This window comes from Pelecanus crispus, chromosome 17 (genome assembly GCF_030463565.1).
Source record: "Pelecanus crispus isolate bPelCri1 chromosome 17, bPelCri1.pri, whole genome shotgun sequence".
Taxonomy (NCBI): Eukaryota; Metazoa; Chordata; class Aves; order Pelecaniformes; family Pelecanidae; genus Pelecanus; species Pelecanus crispus.
Window position 1 is genome coordinate 1530872 of NC_134659.1, and position 17783 is coordinate 1548654.

Here is a 17783-nt window from a genome sequence, read left to right on the forward strand (position 1 = left end):
CTCCCCTCTGGCTGAGGGTGATGGCAGCGATCGGCTCCTAAACGGCCTCCTCCGTCTCCATGAGGCCGCTCCGAGCCAGCCCGGGCCCGCCCGGGGAGGCCGCTCCGCCCGGGCCCGGGCGGAGCGGCCTCCCCGGGCGGGCCCGGGCCTAGGCCGGGGCGGAGCGGCCTCCCCGGGCGGGCCCGGGCCTAGGCCGGGGCGGAGCGGCCTCTCCGGGCGGGCCCCAGCCGCTCCGCCCCGGGCCGCCGCCCACGCTAGCGCCGAGGCCGAGGCGGAAGCGGCGGGGGCCCGGCCGTAGCTTCCCCGCCGCTCGGCGCGGCCATGGGCCCGGCGGCCGAGGCGGAGCCCCCGGCGGGCAGGGCCCTGTCGGCGCCGCGGCTGGTGGCGGCGGCGCGGGAGGAGCTGGGGGCCGGGCGGCGGTGGAGGTTGCCGGCCGTTCGTGCCCTGCAGCTCGCCGGGGAGGTGCTGGCGGTGGCGGCGGGGCTGAAGCCGGCCTTGCTGTACGACTGCGGCGCGGCCGGCCCCGCCGAGCTGCGCCGGTACCTGGCCCGGCTAAGGGAGGCCGGGCTGGCCCCGCTTCGCCTCCACTTGCTGGGCGCCGAGGGCTCGGCCCCGCTGCTGCTGCACCCGCTTCTCGCCCGGCGGAGGCTGGCGGCCGTGCTGCGTGCCCACCCCGCGCCCTTCGTGGATGTCTCGGCGGGGCGGCGGTGCCCAGCTCTCTGCGGGCCGGCGGAGGCCGAGGCCATCAAGGACCACCTCGCCGCACTCCTCGCCCACCTGGGGGCCGCCGAGGCCGCCGCCACTGGCCCCGTGTCCTCCAGCGAGGTTGTCCCCGCGGGCTGGAACCTCTGCACCGTCGTCGGGGTGCTGCTGGGCTACCCGGCAGCATATGCCTTCTCCACGGAGGAAGGCGCTGAGAACTGCCTGGCGCTGACGCCGCTGAGGGTGTTCACGGTCCAGGCCTCCTGCCCCAGGATAAGGGATGGTCTCAGGGTCCAGATCTACTCCTTCAGCATCCCGGAGAGCATCTGCGCGGAGCTGAAGGAGGTGCTGGACGCCTGGTGTGATGAGCTGAAGGAGGCCTTCAGCACGCAGAATGACTTTGTAGATCTCCGCATTTTGAGCGAGGTGGTGTGTCTTCCAGCGGTTGCCTTGTAAAACGCAAACTCATCTCACGTGCATCAGGGACTGAGGCGAGAGACGCGGTTCCCACTGAGGCTCTCAAGAAGCCCACAAGCACCAAGGCTGAATTTTGATGATCTTGGGCCCCCAACCTCGTAGGCCAGTTGCCGATCAAATACGTGTACTGCCCAGAAGACCGTTGTGTGGATGTACACACTCACAGCTGCTCTGCAGCCTCCACTCAGACTGCGGAGTGCGCCCTGTATAAGCCAGGGTATATTTATTTGCTGCAAACAGCCGAGGATTAATAAAAAATCTGAACCACAGTATTGTGAATTTGTGAAGTTTATTGTAGGCTCCGTATCATATTTACTACTCATGTGAGGTGGTGTCACGCACCGCCTCATAGCTGAGCCTGCGCTTGAGCGAGGGGCAAGCACTACCGTAAAACCTGCACAGTGCAGCTCCAAAAGGGTCTTAAAACCCCCGTCTCTGTCGAATTCATGTGGTGCTGGCACTGAAAGGGACATGGACATGGCTGTGGGGACGCTTGGCCATGCAGCAGGCTCGAAGAGCAGTGGGCAGAACTGGTCCCAGTGGGTGGGAGGTGGGAAAATTGCTCAGGACAGGCAGTGCACGGGGGGAGTACGAGGGGAGTGTGCTTTTTAAAGCCTCCCTGCGCTGGGTTTCTTTGGCAGGTACCAGTAGAGATGGTCCAGGGTTGAATACTTCCCATTTAGGGAGGCAATAAATAAAGGAAGAGAATTTTGTAGTCCTCTCAGCCACTGGGCATGAAAACCAGGGAGGCTGGATCCCAAGGGCACGGGATGCCTCATCCTTGCTGCCCGGTCCCTCCCGCCCCGCGTGAGCCCTGGCAGCGGTGGCAGGGGTGGCTTTGTCCCTCAGTGCTGCGGGGACTGGGCAGCGCAACCTTCAACTGATGCAGAATAACCAAAGCAGCTGAGGGAAGGAGTGATCTCCCAGCGTTTATTGGAGTTTGTCTGGAGTGAGACCAGCTCAGGATATGAACCGAACAGGCAAGTACTAAACAGCAGACAGTGCGCTGTGGCAAGGGCGCGTTGCTGTTGGTGAAGCAGAAGTCAGTTCCTGCAGTGAGATCGGTCATCGGGAAGGTCCTTCACGGTCTGTAACTTGCGAGGAAGATGGCTACGGCCATTGCTATCAGTCCCACCAGGACAGGGATCCAGTGACTGCAACGTCTCTGCAAGGGGGAGCAAGCGTTACTAGGAAATTGGGGGGGAAGAAACTTCTCACCTCATCCCTAGCAAACATGTCATTCATCTTTCCTCACTGCACAAATAAACGGGGGAATTTTTTCCCAGACCGATCTGTAGCTGCGGTCCGAAAGCACGGGGAGTCGGGGTGAGGAATGCCTCCCACCTTTGCCTGCTTGCTCTGGCAGTGGTTGAGCTCGTCGCGGCACTGGCGCAGCCTGGTCAGGCAGGAGCGGTACTCCTCGCTCAGGGCCTCCAGCTCCGAGCGCAGCTCCGTGCACTGCAAGCAGAGTGAGCGGCCGTTAGCAGGAAGGATCCCCTCGCTCTTGTACGCACCGAGAGTGGCAGGGCTCCCGCAGCAGCTGCAGCGCTTCACCTGTGCGCGGGCACTGCAGTGACGGGGGATTTTCACTTCTGCTACCTCTATGCCCATAGAAACCTACAGGGGACAGAGCAGATCTCAGTGTTACTGGGAGCGCGGCGATGGAGGCAACGCCCGGTGCGTTACCATCCCGTGACCTGCTCGGCTTTGCTGCCGCCTTCCACATCACATGCGAGAAAGAAGCAATAGTTATTTCTACGACCACAGAAGTGTGCAGGTCAGGAAGATGTGGAGTGCAAACTCGTGGCAGGGTTCGCCTTTCATTCTGAAATTCAGTCTGCATTTCACTGACTGTGAGAGCAACTGCAGCGTCCTTTAAACCCTCTGAGACACAGAACACAGGGGACAGGTGCCTTGGCTGCACTGCGCAACCCCAAAACCCAGGCAGCGCCTTTGGTCTGAACGGCCGCGCAGCGTGAGACCCTGCTGCCCTCCCGGCGAGCGGTGCGTTAGCAGCAGCAGCAGCAGCTGTGGAAGGAGGCTGCCTGCGCCGAGAGGCTGCAGGAGCTGGGGCAGCTGGGGCAGCTGGGCCTCCCCAGCTGCTCCCTTTTGCTGTGATTGTGCTTTACAAAACCCTTCCCCAGGTGGTGCTGGGTGATGCCCGGTGCTGTGCTCACTAGTGCAGGTCAGTAGGACAAGCTCTCCTCCTGCGTGGCTCTAAGTGCTGCTACAGTAAGTTACAAATCCTTTTTTATAAATCCTTGCTGCCTGAGTACTGCTGTAAGAACTGTGGGGCTGTTGGTTGGCAGAGGGCACGGTTTGTGCTCCCAGTCTTGTGTCCTGAAATGGTCTTTTAGTCAGGAAAGAGCACGTAAGAGGTCAGAAAGCTTTGGAGTTTTTTGCAGCCCCATTGTAAGGGTGTTGCTTTTGTTAGCAGACCCTTCCTGTTATTTGCAAGCCTTTTTTCCTCCTCTCCTTCCTTCGGGCTCAGGGCTTCAGCTCTTAAAGCATGGCTTTGGCTTTTCCCTGCGGGACTGCTGAGGCTCTCGAGAGCAGAAATGGGTTTGTATGGAGGGGGCTCTGCGCCGCAGCCCCGGGGGCCAGGCTGCTGCCCTGCCCTTGCACATGGGCGCTGCACCTGGGGTTTAGCAGAAGCTGGTATCGGGATAAAAATTCAGCAGAGAGAATTCTCACGAGAGATGCCAAGTTCAGGTTACTTCCAGGAGCTTTGGCGCGTTGTGTTGTGCTGCTGCTGAAGCACTTACACCAGCAGCTCGCTCCCCAGCAGGGAACTCGGTCCCAGCCGTGATTCAGTGGCTTCCTCACCTCCTTCTCCTTTGCCGTAAGCTGGGATGTCCTTTTCTGGATCTCTTCTTTCAGACTTTCTTCTCCCTCCTCCTTGGGGTGCTCTAACAGAGCGTTTTGTTTTTCCTTGGCAGGAGTGAGAGGTGGGGTCTGCGTGGTGTAAACCTCGTCTAGAAAACAGGCTTCTGATGAGAAACAGGTCCAGGCTTTCAGTTTGCTTTAGGTCTTGTTTACTCAGCACAGTTTAAAGATAATATTTGTGTGCTGTGTACACAGCAGAGGACACAGGAGCCGAGTTAGTTATCGTGGGCCTGCCTCTGCTGCAGCTACAAGTTACTCATCCTTAGAGGAATATTTATAATTAGTTGCTAGAAACAGAAGGGAGGGAGAGTTAAAATGCCTTTTACTACTTTTTTCCCCAAGTACAGCTGTAGTTGCAATTATAAACTAGAATGTATTTTGCCTGACGGAAAAAAATGGCATAGCCACTGAAGTAGAATTTGCACCAAAATCCATTTATTTTTTAAAGTGTTTGCCATCATAAATACACTTACATTTAACGTTAACTAGCAAAATATAATAACTCGCTTTGTGCAGCTTTAAAATAATCCTTTATTCTAAACCAGTGTAGACTCCTGCTAGGGTCAGGTCTAAGGTTCCTGTATCCAGTGAGAGGAGCGCTAGGTTACAAAATTTGCTGACCTTTCCTTTGCACCATCGCCTCCTGGGTCTTCTGTTCGTTGGCCTGGTTCTGTATCAGGTCTGTGAAGGGGAAAAGCCGCTGTTACCATCCACAGCGCTAACACAGATCTCTTACTTTGCGCTTTTTTGTTACTTACTGTGCAAATGGCTGATCGTCGCCTCCAGTGTTACCTTCTGATTTTGTTCTTTTTGCAATTTATCTGACGTAATGATAAGAGGAAAATCAAGGTTGATGTAAATTTCTGTGCATCTTTACGCAAGGGTGGCAACTTTTCCCTTTCTCCACGTGTGTTAAGCAGAGTGGATACTGTTGGCCACACTGAACTTTCTTCTCTGAAGGGACATGATTTTTAGCTGTTAAAACCCTTTTGGTTTTCGTAGCTTTTTCTAGCGTGCCTTATATTCTATTAATTTATGGTTTATTTTAAAGCTGTTTGTGTGAGACCTGTTACGAAAATAGAACTGCCACCCCTTTCCTCTTCCTTAACTGTGTTTTCAAATAGCCCTGTGAAGTACGTGTGAGTATCCTTGCCTCTATCTGAATTGGTACTTTAAGACCCTATTAGCTCATATTTACGTGCTGGTAATGTCCACCACCGTGCAGCAGCTCAGCGACAGGCAGTGCCCCGCCAGCTGAGCAGGCTTGCATTGCTGCGTTTGATGGGTCTGACAAGGATGCAAAAGTCCTCATCCAAGCTGAGGACTCATCTTTGATTTTTCTTTTCAGGTCTCTCATTCCATCCTTTCTTTTAGAAAAGACGTTTCACCTCTCTGAAGACCAGGATTTTAAGACTATTTTCCTTACATCCTCCGTTCATTTGGAGGACAGACCCCCGCCCCGTTCCGCCGCACCCGGTACCTTTGATGGCGGTGATGTGCTCTGCCTTCAGGTCGTTGTCCTCCCGCAAGGCGCTGGCTCGCTGGCGCAGCGCGGCGTGCTCGCTCTGCAGGCTGCGCAGGGCCTGGTGGAGCTGCTCGTTCTGCGCGTCCGCTCGCTGGGGGCGAGAAGACCCCCGCCATCAGCCCAGCCCTGGCACCGCGCCGTGGGCGTGCGAGCGCGCAGCGTCGGCCAGCTCGCTGGCAACGAAAGGCAGCCCTGAGCCGAGGACTGGGTTGCACATGTAACTGCTGTGCTTCATCGAACGGGATTTATTACGTAGTGGTCTCAACCTGCGGGCTTCCCTGCTCGCAAATTTGAAAACGCGAACTCCTGGGGATGCCGTTCCTGCGGGGAACGAACGTACCTGCAGCTTGCTTTGCAAAACGTGGAAGTTGTTCTCGAGCTCGGTGTGCGACGTGGTCGTCTTGGTCAGCTCGGCTTTGAGTGCGGTGTAGTGCTCTTTCCAGAAGGCGAGGTCCTCTCTCGTCGCTGCCAGGCTCCTCTGCGGAGGAGACACGGACCCATGGGTGGGCTGCGACCCGCTGCCGGCACGACCGTGCCAGGCTGCCCCAAACAGCACCCACGGGCGCGCACATCGGCCGCGGGCACGTGGGGCTGCGGCAGCGCTGCCTCCTGCGCCAGCGTTGCAACCACCCGCGTGGGTCTGATGCCATCTGATGGACAGAGCAAACGTGGGCAGAGGGCTTGCTGCGGAACCCGAGTGCCTTTGCCGGGAGGATTTAGAAGCCTGGTAGTATTTGGGATAAGACTTACTTGTTTTTCTGAAAGTACCAGTTATCCTGTGGGTCAAAGCAAATTGCTACCTCTTGGAGAAAATCCATTTTCATGTAAAAGAGCAGAAAAGGTGTCTCTGGAGATCTCGTGCCCTGGGTGTCTGTGTGTGTGGCTTGTTACTCCGTGCGTGCAGAGCAGGCAATGAGGAGAGGGATTACATTTAAAACTGCCAAACAGCAGTGTGTTTCCCTAACTGTGTGCTGTTCTTAACCTGGTGTATAGCTCACAAAATGAGCACAGGTTGCCACTAAGCTGCTTTGGACTTTGCTCAGTAGCTAAAAAAATAAAAGATATTTTTGCATCTTTGTTACTAATGGTAAGATAGTCGTTGCCTCTCCCTGAAATGTGGGGGCTCTTTGTCACAGTTGGATTAGAGTAAAGCAAAGCCAGGTGTAAAATGTTGCTTACTTGAGAGTTTTGCAGCTGCTGCTCTGTTTGGAGTTTGTCCTCCAGCATCTTCTGAAGAGCCTCTTTTGCCTTCTGCTCATAGGTCTGCTTCTGGTCCTCCATCTCGATCAGGATCTTCTTCACACACTCCTTTGAGTAACTCTTTAAAGGAAGAATTAAAGCGCTTGAAGGGTCTTTTCTGACATATTCCTAATCTTGCTAAGCCTGAATATTAGCAAATCCAGAGCATGTAAGTGCTACTGCTAATTTGCTGTGAAGCATTGCTTCAGCAAAGAGGAAATATCATTTTCAGATCCACATCTAATCAGATTGCTCCAGAAACTGAGACCTGACCTAATTACATGGTTTGGTATTTTGTTTTCATGCCTTTCTTCACCTGTGTTTGGTTCTTGGCAATTGGACGTTACCTGGGTGCAGGCCTGCAGCTGATTTTCAAGTGCCCTTAGTTTACACTTCAGTTTATCTTCATTCAGCTGACCCTGGGGGAAAAAAACAATTGAATTGATGTGTGGAATCATGAACTATACAACATGCCCCTAATGTTTTGTTAGCTTGTGTTTTGATTCGCTTTCTCCCTTTTCTTCATCTGTAGTGTTGTGGCTAAATTTAGTCAAAGTCTTCTCAATGCTCAGCGTTCAAATAAGCCCTTCATGATCTCGGAATAAATGGGATATGGGGAAGTAAGACTTTTGTGCGTTGAAAAACTCTTTGCGAGGCAGTTCCACTGGTTACTGAGCGCAGGTGCTTGCAGTGAGCTGAGAAGTTGAGAGCGAGGGGATTTCTGGTTAGTCTGGACGGGTCTGGCAGCAGCCTAGCTGCGCCCGTCGCCGCGTACGGCCCTGTTCCCTGCCTGACGGCTCCTCCCTGCAATGCTCCTTGCTGGAAGCCCCGGCTGCTGCTAAGGTCTTGTCTTGCTGGTTCCCGTAGGAAATAGGTTGGGTCTGCCTTGCAACATCTAGCAGTTGGGCAAGGGGATAGAGGGCAACAGTGATGATCGATTTTTTGGGGGGTTTGTTTTTTTTTTCTTTATTATAAACTCCCCTCAGTGTTAGTCAGGCTTCTTAGGGTTTGTGAAACCAGACTGCATGCAAATTCAGATCAAATTTTAGCAAAGAGTTCACGTAGGCTGTTTCTCCACCAGCAATACTGAGAACACCAGTATCCTCTCTGCTTACTGTTGTTTGAAGTCAAGCCTCTGAAAAACTCCTTGATGTTACAGGAATAGCTGTTAGACCCAAGCAAAGCCAGATTCTCTGATGTCTTAGCACTGTTTAAATTTGCACAAAAGTAAGTTTACAGTCCCAAAGAATAAATCTTCCCTGTTCAGTTGTTGGTAGAAAGTACTAATGGCTCTGTCCTCTTAGAAAGTAGGTGGAATTTTGACAAGCATTTTTAGATGTGAAATATTATGCCTCATTTCCCTCTGCAGTTTATTTTATCCTGCTGCCTGCAAAGGCTCACGTTAGAGGGTGGTGGTGTTATGGCCGTTGTGCACAGATGTAAATGACTGTGCAAAGTATGAGGCAACAGAGCGCTGGGCCCTTCCTATGCTTGAGAGCAGAAATGTGCTGGCAAACTCCTTTCACGGAGATGCAGCTTATAAATTGGCAAAAGAACATAGAGGATAAAGACTTCTCTAAATGGAATAAACTGCCTGTCAGGTCTGTTACCAGAGCGGCGTGGCAGCGAGGGGTGAGCGAGTATGTGCACGTACATGGGAAGGCGTAAGAAATTATGCTTCTGACCAGAAAAGCTATGTGAGCAAATCTTGGTCAAGCCCTTGTGTTGAAGATTATCTACATGAAAGGGGCTGCTTTAAAAAAAAAAAAAAAACCCAACCCCCCAAAAACCCAAAACAACCCCTGAAAACCAACCAAACAAAACCCCCACCCACAACTAAACAAAACAACAACAAAACCTCCCGACAGCCACCGTGATCAGGTGGTGGTGGTGGTTTTTCTCTCCTCTGCAGTGTCTCGGTGTCCCTGTTTGAACACCACTTGGGGATCCTTGCACCGCGCCTCGCTAGAGAGCCCCGTGACACCTACTGAAAGCCGGGCAGAGGAAAGGATTATGGCTAATGTGTTCAAAATATGCCCACTCTTGCAAATACGGGATGCAAATCCTCTGTAGCCCTCGTCTTCAGAGAGTCTGAGGTTACCTGAATGGGCAGCTCCAAACCCTTTCTTCAACTCTTCTGCATTTCTCTACCCCTGTCACTTAAGTGCCGTATAAGCGTGTTAAACTGTTTTTGGCTGGCAGCTGTAGTGTCTTGGTTGTCCTATGACTGGTGAATTCTCTGATAATACTTCCCTCAGTAATTTTAAGTAGCTGGTTTAAAGCAACAATAAGTGCTGTTTCTGGAAGGCTTCAGTTTGCCCAAATACGATGCTTGTGCTAGAAAAATGGGTCAATAAATTATTACTAATGCACTGGAAATGGCAAAGAGCTTAAACTCTGCAGAGGTGCAGGGTACCCCCAAAAGTCAGGTTCAACTTCAGAGGTTGGGAAGGGAAGAAAATGTAATGAAGTAGTAATTTTCTTCTTAAGAGAACAGTTCAGAACTAATTACTCTTAATTATAACTGAGATTTACTTATGCTGCCCGATGAAGGAAGCTTTATGAGTCAACAAAGTGAATTTTACAAGAGATGGGGGATTTAAGGTCCGGACCGGTGGTAGGAAGGTCTCTTTAACCTAGAAGTAAAATCATGGGAGGGGGAAGGAACCAAAGACTTTATCCCTTTGGTTTTAGCTACACCCCATCCTCCTGCAAAGTATTTGCTTGCTCCATCAAACCAGAAGCACCCACGAACACGAGCAGCATCTCAAAAAAATGACTCTGTGGCCATCTCACAAGTCGCTGCCAGATCATTCACGAGTATGCAATTGCATTTCTTTTGAAACCCAAAATATCGGGAAGGATTAAAAAGCTTCTGCAGCAAGCGTTTGGAATCTCACCTGGGCCTGCAAAGGGGCAACCAACCACCAGTTTCCATGGCAGAGCATTATTGCATGGGGCCTGTCCATCCATCCCTTTGCCAGCACCTCCTGGAGAAGCCCCCCGCGCAGCTCCCGGGGATCCCCACCAAGCAGGCAGCATCTGCCTTGTTTGCCCCGCTGGCTCCGGTGCCAGGGGCGAGTTAATTTTTAGTCCGATGAAAGGCTGAATGCGAGAGGCAGCAGCAGCAAAGCCTCTCTTCTGCAGCAGAGATAGCAAGAAGCAAAGTGCACCCACCTGTTTCTAATCTGAGGTTTCATGGCTACTTCCTGCAGAGTGTGTCAGAGTGTTTTTTCCTGCTCATATTTGAAGAAGCAAGCGAAGGCGGAAGCTTCTAACCGCAGCACATCTAACACAAGCTTTTTTTTAGTACCATCTCACCCAATCGCTCACTTTTCTGCCCAACAGAACTTTCAAACCACTTTTTTTTTAACGGCACAAGGAACTGTAAATTAATATTTGATTTAATAATCCTGTATAAAACACTCCGTATGTTGCATAAAATGCATCGCCTCAACTTTACCTCCTGATAGCAAAAAAAAATGGTCACTGGAGGATTCTGTTTGAGCTGTGGGGAAAGAGTTTGATGCAGGGCCGTGATTCAGCAGAGCAGCTGAGGCTCAGCGTGCAAGAGCCTCGTGGTGTTGGGTCCTCCGAGCTGTGTTTGAGGCCTGGAATACGGCCCCAAAAGGAACCGGGGCGAGGATGTCCCTGCGGGTCCTAGCGAGGCGCAGACTGCGTGGCCGGAGCTCAGCGGGAAGGCTGCGTGTGCTGGGTGGTTTTTTTCAGCCGTTGTGTTCCCAGATTAAGACCCAGACTGGCTTTCTCCCAGCCAATGTGGTGTTTGCCAGCGCTTGGGTGCACCACTTTTGGTGCATCTAAAAAATTTTAATTGGGGGGGGGGGGAGGTTCAAAACATTTGAAATGTGTTTTGACTAGGAAAGAAAATTTGGTGAAAGATGGTTATTTGAGTTCATTCCATTTTTTTCCACACTTAATACACTTCTGTTTGCTTTTTGTTTAAGAAAAAGTGGGAAAGGCAAGTATTAAAAAAAAAAAAACAAACCAACCAAGCAAAACCTTACAGAAGAAAAGGGGTTTACACTTCCTGTTGATCTGAAAGCAAAGTACATTTTGTAACAATCTTTTGGTGGACAAAAGTGAAAAACTTCAAGCAGAGTAGCCCCCTCACTTCTGGGTTTGTGTTCGACCCTCCCTAAAAAGAAAGGTGATGGCAAGGAAAGAGGCAGGGCGAGCAGCTACTTGCAGGTGAACGGTTCTGCGTGACGCCTTGCCTGCTAGGTGACAGCGTTGCGTTTTCAACCTGTGCCGTCTCCACGCCCGTAAAGCACCGAAGCCAGGCAGAGCTGGAACTTAGCGCCGAGAAGGAAAGGGAGACCCGTGGGGTGCTCTTGCTCCTGCACGCAAGCCCGGTCCTGCCGAGGCAAAGCCTCCCTCCAGCCCGCGTGCAGCGCTCTGGTACCTGCCAGGATTTTTCTGACGCTTGCAGCAGCGTGGAGAAAAGCTCCTGCAAAATCACCATCTTCTGCTTGAGCAGCAGCTCGCGGTGCAGGGCCTCCTGCGGGGAGGGGGAGAGGTGGTCAGCGGGGACCCCCGGAGCCCGCGGGGACAGCCCAGCTCCCCCCTCCAGCTCAGGGTCGGGGCTTCCTCTGCTCGGGGGATCCAGAGAGGTCTCTGGGTTCAGTGCCTTGTCTGTAGGCTTTCCTGGCCATGTCAAAATTGGGTGCATAACCTCCCCATTTATTTAATATTTACAATTTTAAAAGTGGCATTGTACTGACTGAAGACCTGCTTTCCAGGTCAGTATGTATGGTATTTGGTACCTACCTTCAGGTAGTTGGACAGCTGCACCATTTCCTGAAAGGGAAAGGGCAAATGTTTAAAACCGATAGGATTGTTTCAGTTTATAAACATTTCATGAACTGGCCGCAAAATCCAAATATTTTGAAATAAAACTGGAGTTAATGGCCTGAGTCTGGGCGGAGGAGGAGAGCCTGCTGGGATTTGTTTGTTTGTTTTTTTCCAGGGAAGTGAAAATATTTTCTGCAGCAATTTACCACACTGAGTTATGGCACCTTTGCCCTGCAGTGTATCGAATCAGGGCAGCTGCTGAATGCAGATATCCATGGGACAGAAGTGCCTTTCTCTCCTAGAGGAGCGGTGTCGTCATTTTTGAAACTATAGAAATTTAGTACCAGTCAGAAATTCTAGAAACTAATTTCTTTTGCAGGAGTTCAAGGCTAGTTATTATCTGTGTTTCGCTTACCTTATTTAAAATGGCTATTCCGCAACTGAAATAAAAAAGAAAGCGCGTTAGAGGCGAGTGCGATGCGGGGGTCTGCGGCAGTCCGTGGCTCTGGACGCCAGCCGCTCCCCCAGCAGAGCAGGGGTGTTCGTGCAGCGAAAGCGTGTGCCGAGGCGAAAGGCATCTGGGCTCGGGCATCGAGGCTGCTGCCCTGCGGGTACCCGAATTCACAGCCCGGGGAGGGAGGGGAGGACAGGACCGGCTTACTCTGTCTGCTGGCTCGAGTCTTTCACTCCTGCGCTTGGATTTACAAGGGTCTGGGTTCCTGTGAAAGCAAAGTGGGAGGATGTGAGAGATTCCCGCCCATCCGAGGGGCTGTGAAGTTCGGTTTGAGTGTCCGTCTGGGAGATGGCATTGCTACTAGGATGGAGAGCGGGTGCTTAAACAGTGTCCGGTAACACAGCTTGATAGGGACCAGAGGCAGAGTCCTGCTCTCAGATGGGCAGAGAAGTAGAAGTTAAGTAATCCTGCAGACTGGAGTCACCCCCTGGATAATCTGGGGCACTTATAGGGAAGCCGTAGGGCAGAGCATCTGCTCAGCAGCACTGGTGGTTAAGCCATGGGCTGGTTTACAGCTCCACGGGAAAAAATATTTTTAACACCTGCAGTCTGCAGGGGAAACTCAGGCTGGGATGGTAAAACAGCGTGGGAATGGGGCTGCTGGTAGGGGAGCTTGGGTTGCAGGGGAGCTGCCAGCTTGCATCCCAAACCGCTCGATGGAGACTTAGAGGTGAGAGGGAAACGCCGTGGCTGCTGTTGTGCTGGGAAGCCTGAGCATCCCTTGCCTACCTTGGGTGTTCACAGAGGCACCTCGCCTGGAGACGGCTTCTGCCGAAATGCCGAGGGGGATGCTGAGGCTGAGCCCGGAGCGTGCAAGGGGCAACGTGGGGCAGCTCCATGGGTGCTGGAATGAGAGGGCAGCTCAAGTCAGCATCCTTCCAAAAGTGGCTGTGAGGAATGGAGGGGAAGGGGCTATGGCCGGGTCAGGCTTTGTCCCTGCAGTGACTGGGTGAAGAGCATCAAGAAGATGCCAAGAAACCATGGCAAATCCACAAGGATCTGCTGCTTTGGCTGCAGCAGCTCCAGAGCTCTGTGGGGAAGTGGGAGAAAACCTGCTGGCTTCTGGGGGGGTACACCAGAACAGGGCAAGGAGCATGCCCCAAAGTGCCTTGAGATGTTTTTGAAAAAGATGAGGCCTTTTGGTGGCAGGGGGCTGGGTCGCTGGCTTGGGTCTCTGCTACCATTTGGCTGCTTTGGAGCAAAGGTGCCTCTTCTGCACTGGCTTCCCCCTGGGGTGGGGGAGCGGCGTGCTTGCCCCTCTGCCCCCCGCAGCCTCCTGCTCCTTGTTACCTCTGCAAAAGCAAACAGAGGACGGCACCATGCATGCGCCATGTACATGTAAGTGCTTGTTCCAGATTCCTGCTGTCTAGCAGGAGATTAAAGCTGGTGAACCAAATGGCAGCAGGAGGTAGGTAATTGCTCTGCACGCTCTCCCGCTGCAAAGGGATCTCGAAGGTGTGCCTGTGTAAGTCACCTTGTGTTCGACTGTCTCTGCTCGCGTAGGTTTGTGAAGCCCCTAGGATAAACTTGCAATGTACCAGGGGAATTGTTCTTTTCGCACGGGATAAAAGTTTAGAAGGAAATCGGTTTGGCGCTCAGATTGGGGTGTTGTGCATTGCATCTTTCTGTAGATGGCATTCACGGCAGTGAGCCCCCTGGGTGCTGTTAGCTGTGCAGCACAGGGTAGGTCATGAGTACCAGGGAGTCTCCTAGTTCCTGCACCCTTCCTGCTAACAGCAAAGGTGATGGAGGGAAGCCAGGGGTTTAGAGCTCGGTTTTCAGGAAAAAATAATTTAAGTGCAAAACTGTAATCTGGCAGCTAGGATGTGGGGTTGTACTTGGAGGAATGGTGGAAAATCTCCGTCTGGTTCAGGGTTTGGAAAACAGGAGAGGGGTGTGCTGGGAGGGAGGTGGCAGCGTTTACATGTGCCTGACTGCAATCTGTAAGGAAATGCACTTTTTTGCTGGTGCATTCTCGCTTTTTGTCTGTACTGTGATCTGGATGCCGATGCTGCTGCGCTCGGTGGGCAGGCTGTGGGTGCGTTAGTGGGCGCTAGCTGGAGCGGGCAGAGCTCTGAGCTGCGCTCCGGGGCAGGCGTTACCTGGAGCAGGACGGGTGGGCTCGGCTCCACCCGCGAGGAGTCCGGGGGGACGCGTGCTTTGGGCTCCTGTCCTGGTGGCATCCTTCCAGCATCGCTTGCCAGGTTTCTCCTCCTCAGGAACTCCCTTTGCCGGGGGCTCTGCGATGGCTCCTCTGCTCCCCTCCCGAGGTGGCGGCAGGTCGTCACGTTGTTTCGCTGCCGCCGGTTCTCCCGCATCTCGTGGCGCCGCTCGCACTTCTCATCGTAGCTCTCGTGCCTGTGCCGCGGCTGTGCCTTCTCGGGCTGGCTGATCATGTTGGGCACAGCTCTGCTGGTCTGTGACCGCTCCGTCCGCTCTGAGGTCCTCTGTCCTGATGAAACCAAGGGAGAAGACAGGATTTGAGTGAAAACGGGTACTTTCTAAGATTAAATGAATGTGAGGTATCGGACGCTGATTCTGGAATCCTCATGCAGCAGATGCAAGTGGTGTTCTTGGAGAAATCTGTTGTCCATGTACCTGTATGTGTTGGCTGCGTAAAACACACGTCTTGCTCCTCCGTTGGGTGGTGCTGACCCAGCGGATGCTTGGAAGAGAATTTCAAACAATTAATGCAACCTCGTGAAGTTGGCTTCACTACCAAGTAATGATGCTTCCACTGCTTGCTCTGGGAGAACTCCTTTCCTGATAAAATAAAATCCCTCTGTTATTCAGACTATTTCTTTGGTGCATGCTCTTAGACCTCTTTTGCCAACTTAAAGAAAACAATGAAAACACAGGAAGAGGAATCGCTGCTATTCCTGCAGTAAACTTTTTAAGTGTGCATTTCTTTTGCTAGGGTTGTGTGGTTTTTTTTTTTCTGACAGGTTCAAATATAGTGGTGCTGTGGTGCGATTTTACTCTTCAAGCAATTGCATTATATTTCTTAGTGGTGGCTGCCTTTTCTATGTGCACAGAGAGCTCTGGAGCGGTGGAAACCTTGTGGTGTTGTAGGGATTTGGGGGGTTGTGTGGGGTTTTTTTTTTTTTGTTTTCTTCTTTTTAATGGAGTATCTGGCAAAGTCTCTGGAGACCACAGCTACTGAGTGCTGCTTTCTCCTGCCTCCGGGTTGCTCCCTCCCCAGCTCTCGGCTCGGATGCTCTGTGTAACGCTTTGCCCTCTGCTTGTTCACCTTCGCTTGTCCTCCCACAGCCTCGCTGGCTGCAGCCCTGGCTCTGTGTTAGCCAAGCTGCGCCTTGGCTCCTTCATTGCAAACACAAGTGTAGCGAGCTGATCATTACCCTTTGGGGTGACTTCATTGTTCAGCTGTGCTCAAGAACTGGGGACACATTGAGAAATGGTACCAGTTTGTCTCGGGCACGAATTCTGCCTCCACATTTGGGCCACAAAGTCCCCAGAAGAAGCAGTGGCCCAGGCAAAGGAGGAGCTCCTCTGCTTCAGCACGTTGCACTGTCTGCGTGCGCATGCAGGGCGTAGATATGAAACCTCCTCCTGCTGACTTCTCTGCACAGTTGCAAGCCACAGGTGTGTTGGTTTTTGCTGGACTTTGGTCTCATTGAGCGTATTTGGGCCTTTGCCTCTGCATTGGTTAAAGAGAAAGCTGAGCAGTAACTACCCACAACTGCTCCTCTGCCTTCCTCCCCTCTCCTGTCCCCTCGCCCCATCGGCAGGGAAGAGGCTCCTCATCCCTGCGCACATCCCATGAACGATGCTCAGAGGGTGCCCGGCCCTGGGGGGCTTTTCTCATGTTTAGTAAACCATGTTAATGTAGGAAGGAGGAAAAAAAAAAAAAGGCATTTTAGTCTCTGAAAATTCAGGTTAAAAGTTCTTCAGCATCGAACAAAACCACCAAAACTTCATTGGTCTCATTCTGTCTCAAGCAATTAGGAAGTTGTTGAGTCTAATGGAAAAAAAAATGGGAACAAGTAAACCCCATTTACATGTATAATACTTCCGTGCTTTTTACTCTGCATTAAAATCTGCTCCGTAATTATTTCTGTTGTCCTTGTGCTAGCTGTGGTGTACCCATTGCTAGTGCCATCTTTTCACTGTAGGAGCTTCCCTTGGAAGGAGAGCGGTGCTTGCGGGGTGCTTGGCTCTGGGCAGGGAAGGTGCCTGGAAACCCGCAGCCAGGACGCTGCTCCCAGCGCTGAGCCTGCCTGGGATGTAGGCTTCCGGACCTCTTAAGTACGGCACTTGCTGAAAGATTAGGCAGTGCTCGCTTATGTGCTTTTATTAATTTTTATTTGAATATTCTCTTCTTTGAATAGCTGCTGAAGCATCTCTAATTTTAGCTCAAATTTACTGAAGGACCCAGCAGTGTTTTGCTATTCAGGTGTTTCCTATTGCGATACGCTTTCAGCTGGAGGAGCCTGGGGATATCGGAGGCTGAGCAGGTTATTCCCATGCAGCTTGCATGTCCGTACCACAGCAATCCCGCTGTGCTCAGCTGGGGCCTTCCCCCGCGGTGCACACACGCTCTCCTTGGCCCAGCAGGCAAGGCAAGGTTTGGCCAACAGCTTCGCACACAGAAACGCAAGCTGGGCGTGCGCCAACATCCAGCAACGTGCCCGCTTGAAGCCTGAGGCTGGGTACAAACCCCATAGCTTGGGACAAAGTGTGTGTCTACAGCCAAACATGCTCCAAACTCTTCAGGACACTTTAAAAGCATTTTTCAATTTTTTTTTTTCCATTTTAGAAGTGGCCCAATTGCATATTGAATCTGGGTCTCGGGTGTCCTGCTCGGTCCCTGCTCATTCAGCAATTCCTGTCAGGAATAGCTCAGCCCCTCTCCCACCTGCGCTGTCTCGGGGCTGCCCAGCCTGTCACCGTGCATCCCAACAGCCGCTCTCATCATAGCCTTGCAAAAATGCGCTGTAAAGCAAGGTAAAGCTTAAAGAAATACACGGTCTGTTACTCACCCCAAGCTGAGCAAACTGTTGAGGCCTTCTTGACAAGCTAATGCTCTATTTCCTCCTCCTGTTACACCAAATTACCCTCTCTAATTAACAAACATGTCCTTTATCTTTGCTTTCCAAGCTGTTACGCTTCTTGCTTCAAAGGAAACAAAAAAAAAAAGTGCTTCTTGCTGGTTCATGTTACAGCCTCCCAGTGTCAATCATGCAGGCTGAAAATGGGGCGAAAAAAGATGAAAAAAGGTGCATGCCACCGCCTTCAGCATGGCAGCCTCTGCTCCCCTCCATCCCTCGCGGGCCCCGGCGCTGTGGGCACTTACCTGGCCCGAGGGGTCCCGTGCTACCCCTCGACCGCTGCGGAGGAGCAGGGTGAGCGGAGGGTTATCGGGCGCGAACGCGCTCCAGCTGCCATCTTCGCGCAAACCACCTCATTTTGCTGCTCTCGCTCTTTCTCTCGTTCTGTAAAACAGGAAACGTTGCAGCCGCAGCTGAGCCCTGGTTCCTGTCTGCGCTCGCAGCCCGGCTGCGGGGCGCAGGGGCCTGGCTCGCGGGGGATCTGGCTTATCTTGGGACCCCAAAGTCTCCAGCTTCTCTCGAAGCAGAGGTAGCAATTATCTTGTGGGCCATCTCCCTT

General features: G+C 52.4%; 2 protein-coding genes across 2 annotated transcripts; one reads left to right on the plus strand and one right to left on the minus strand.

Annotated features, from left to right (window-relative positions):
* Positions 1-321: 321 nt before the first annotated feature.
* C17H1orf74 (chromosome 17 C1orf74 homolog) lies at positions 322-1158 on the plus strand. The gene has a single exon (XM_009477932.2). The coding sequence runs from the start codon at positions 322-324 to the stop codon at positions 1156-1158; it is 837 nt and encodes a 278-aa protein (XP_009476207.2).
* A 975-nt stretch (positions 1159-2133) lies between these two features.
* Positions 2134-14551, minus strand: TRAF3IP3 (TRAF3 interacting protein 3). The gene is made up of 15 exons (XM_075722325.1): positions 14258-14551; positions 12885-12999; positions 12303-12360; positions 12057-12081; positions 11618-11647; positions 11253-11348; positions 7177-7248; positions 6770-6910; positions 5931-6068; positions 5546-5681; positions 4824-4886; positions 4687-4746; positions 4006-4154; positions 2524-2796; positions 2134-2344 (listed from the first exon to the last, which is right to left on the minus strand). Exons 1-15 carry the CDS (start codon positions 14549-14551, stop codon positions 2261-2263), a joined length of 1734 nt encoding a protein of 577 aa, XP_075578440.1. The 3' UTR covers positions 2134-2260.
* Positions 14552-17783: the final 3232 nt, after the last annotated feature.

Coding starts and splice junctions, on each gene's coding strand:
- TRAF3IP3 (XM_075722325.1), bottom strand. CDS start 14,551: ATGATCAGCCAGCCCGAGAAGGCACAGCCGCGGCACAGGCACGAGAGC. Junction 6,911..7,176: donor AGCTGCAGGCCTGCACCCAG/GTAACGTCCAAT, acceptor CTTCCTTTAAAG/AGTTACTCAAAGGAGTGTGT. Junction 4,747..4,823: donor GACGATCAGCCATTTGCACA/GTAAGTAACAAA, acceptor TCCCCTTCACAG/ACCTGATACAGAACCAGGCC.
- C17H1orf74 (XM_009477932.2), top strand. CDS start 322: ATGGGCCCGGCGGCCGAGGCGGAGCCCCCGGCGGGCAGGGCCCTGTCG.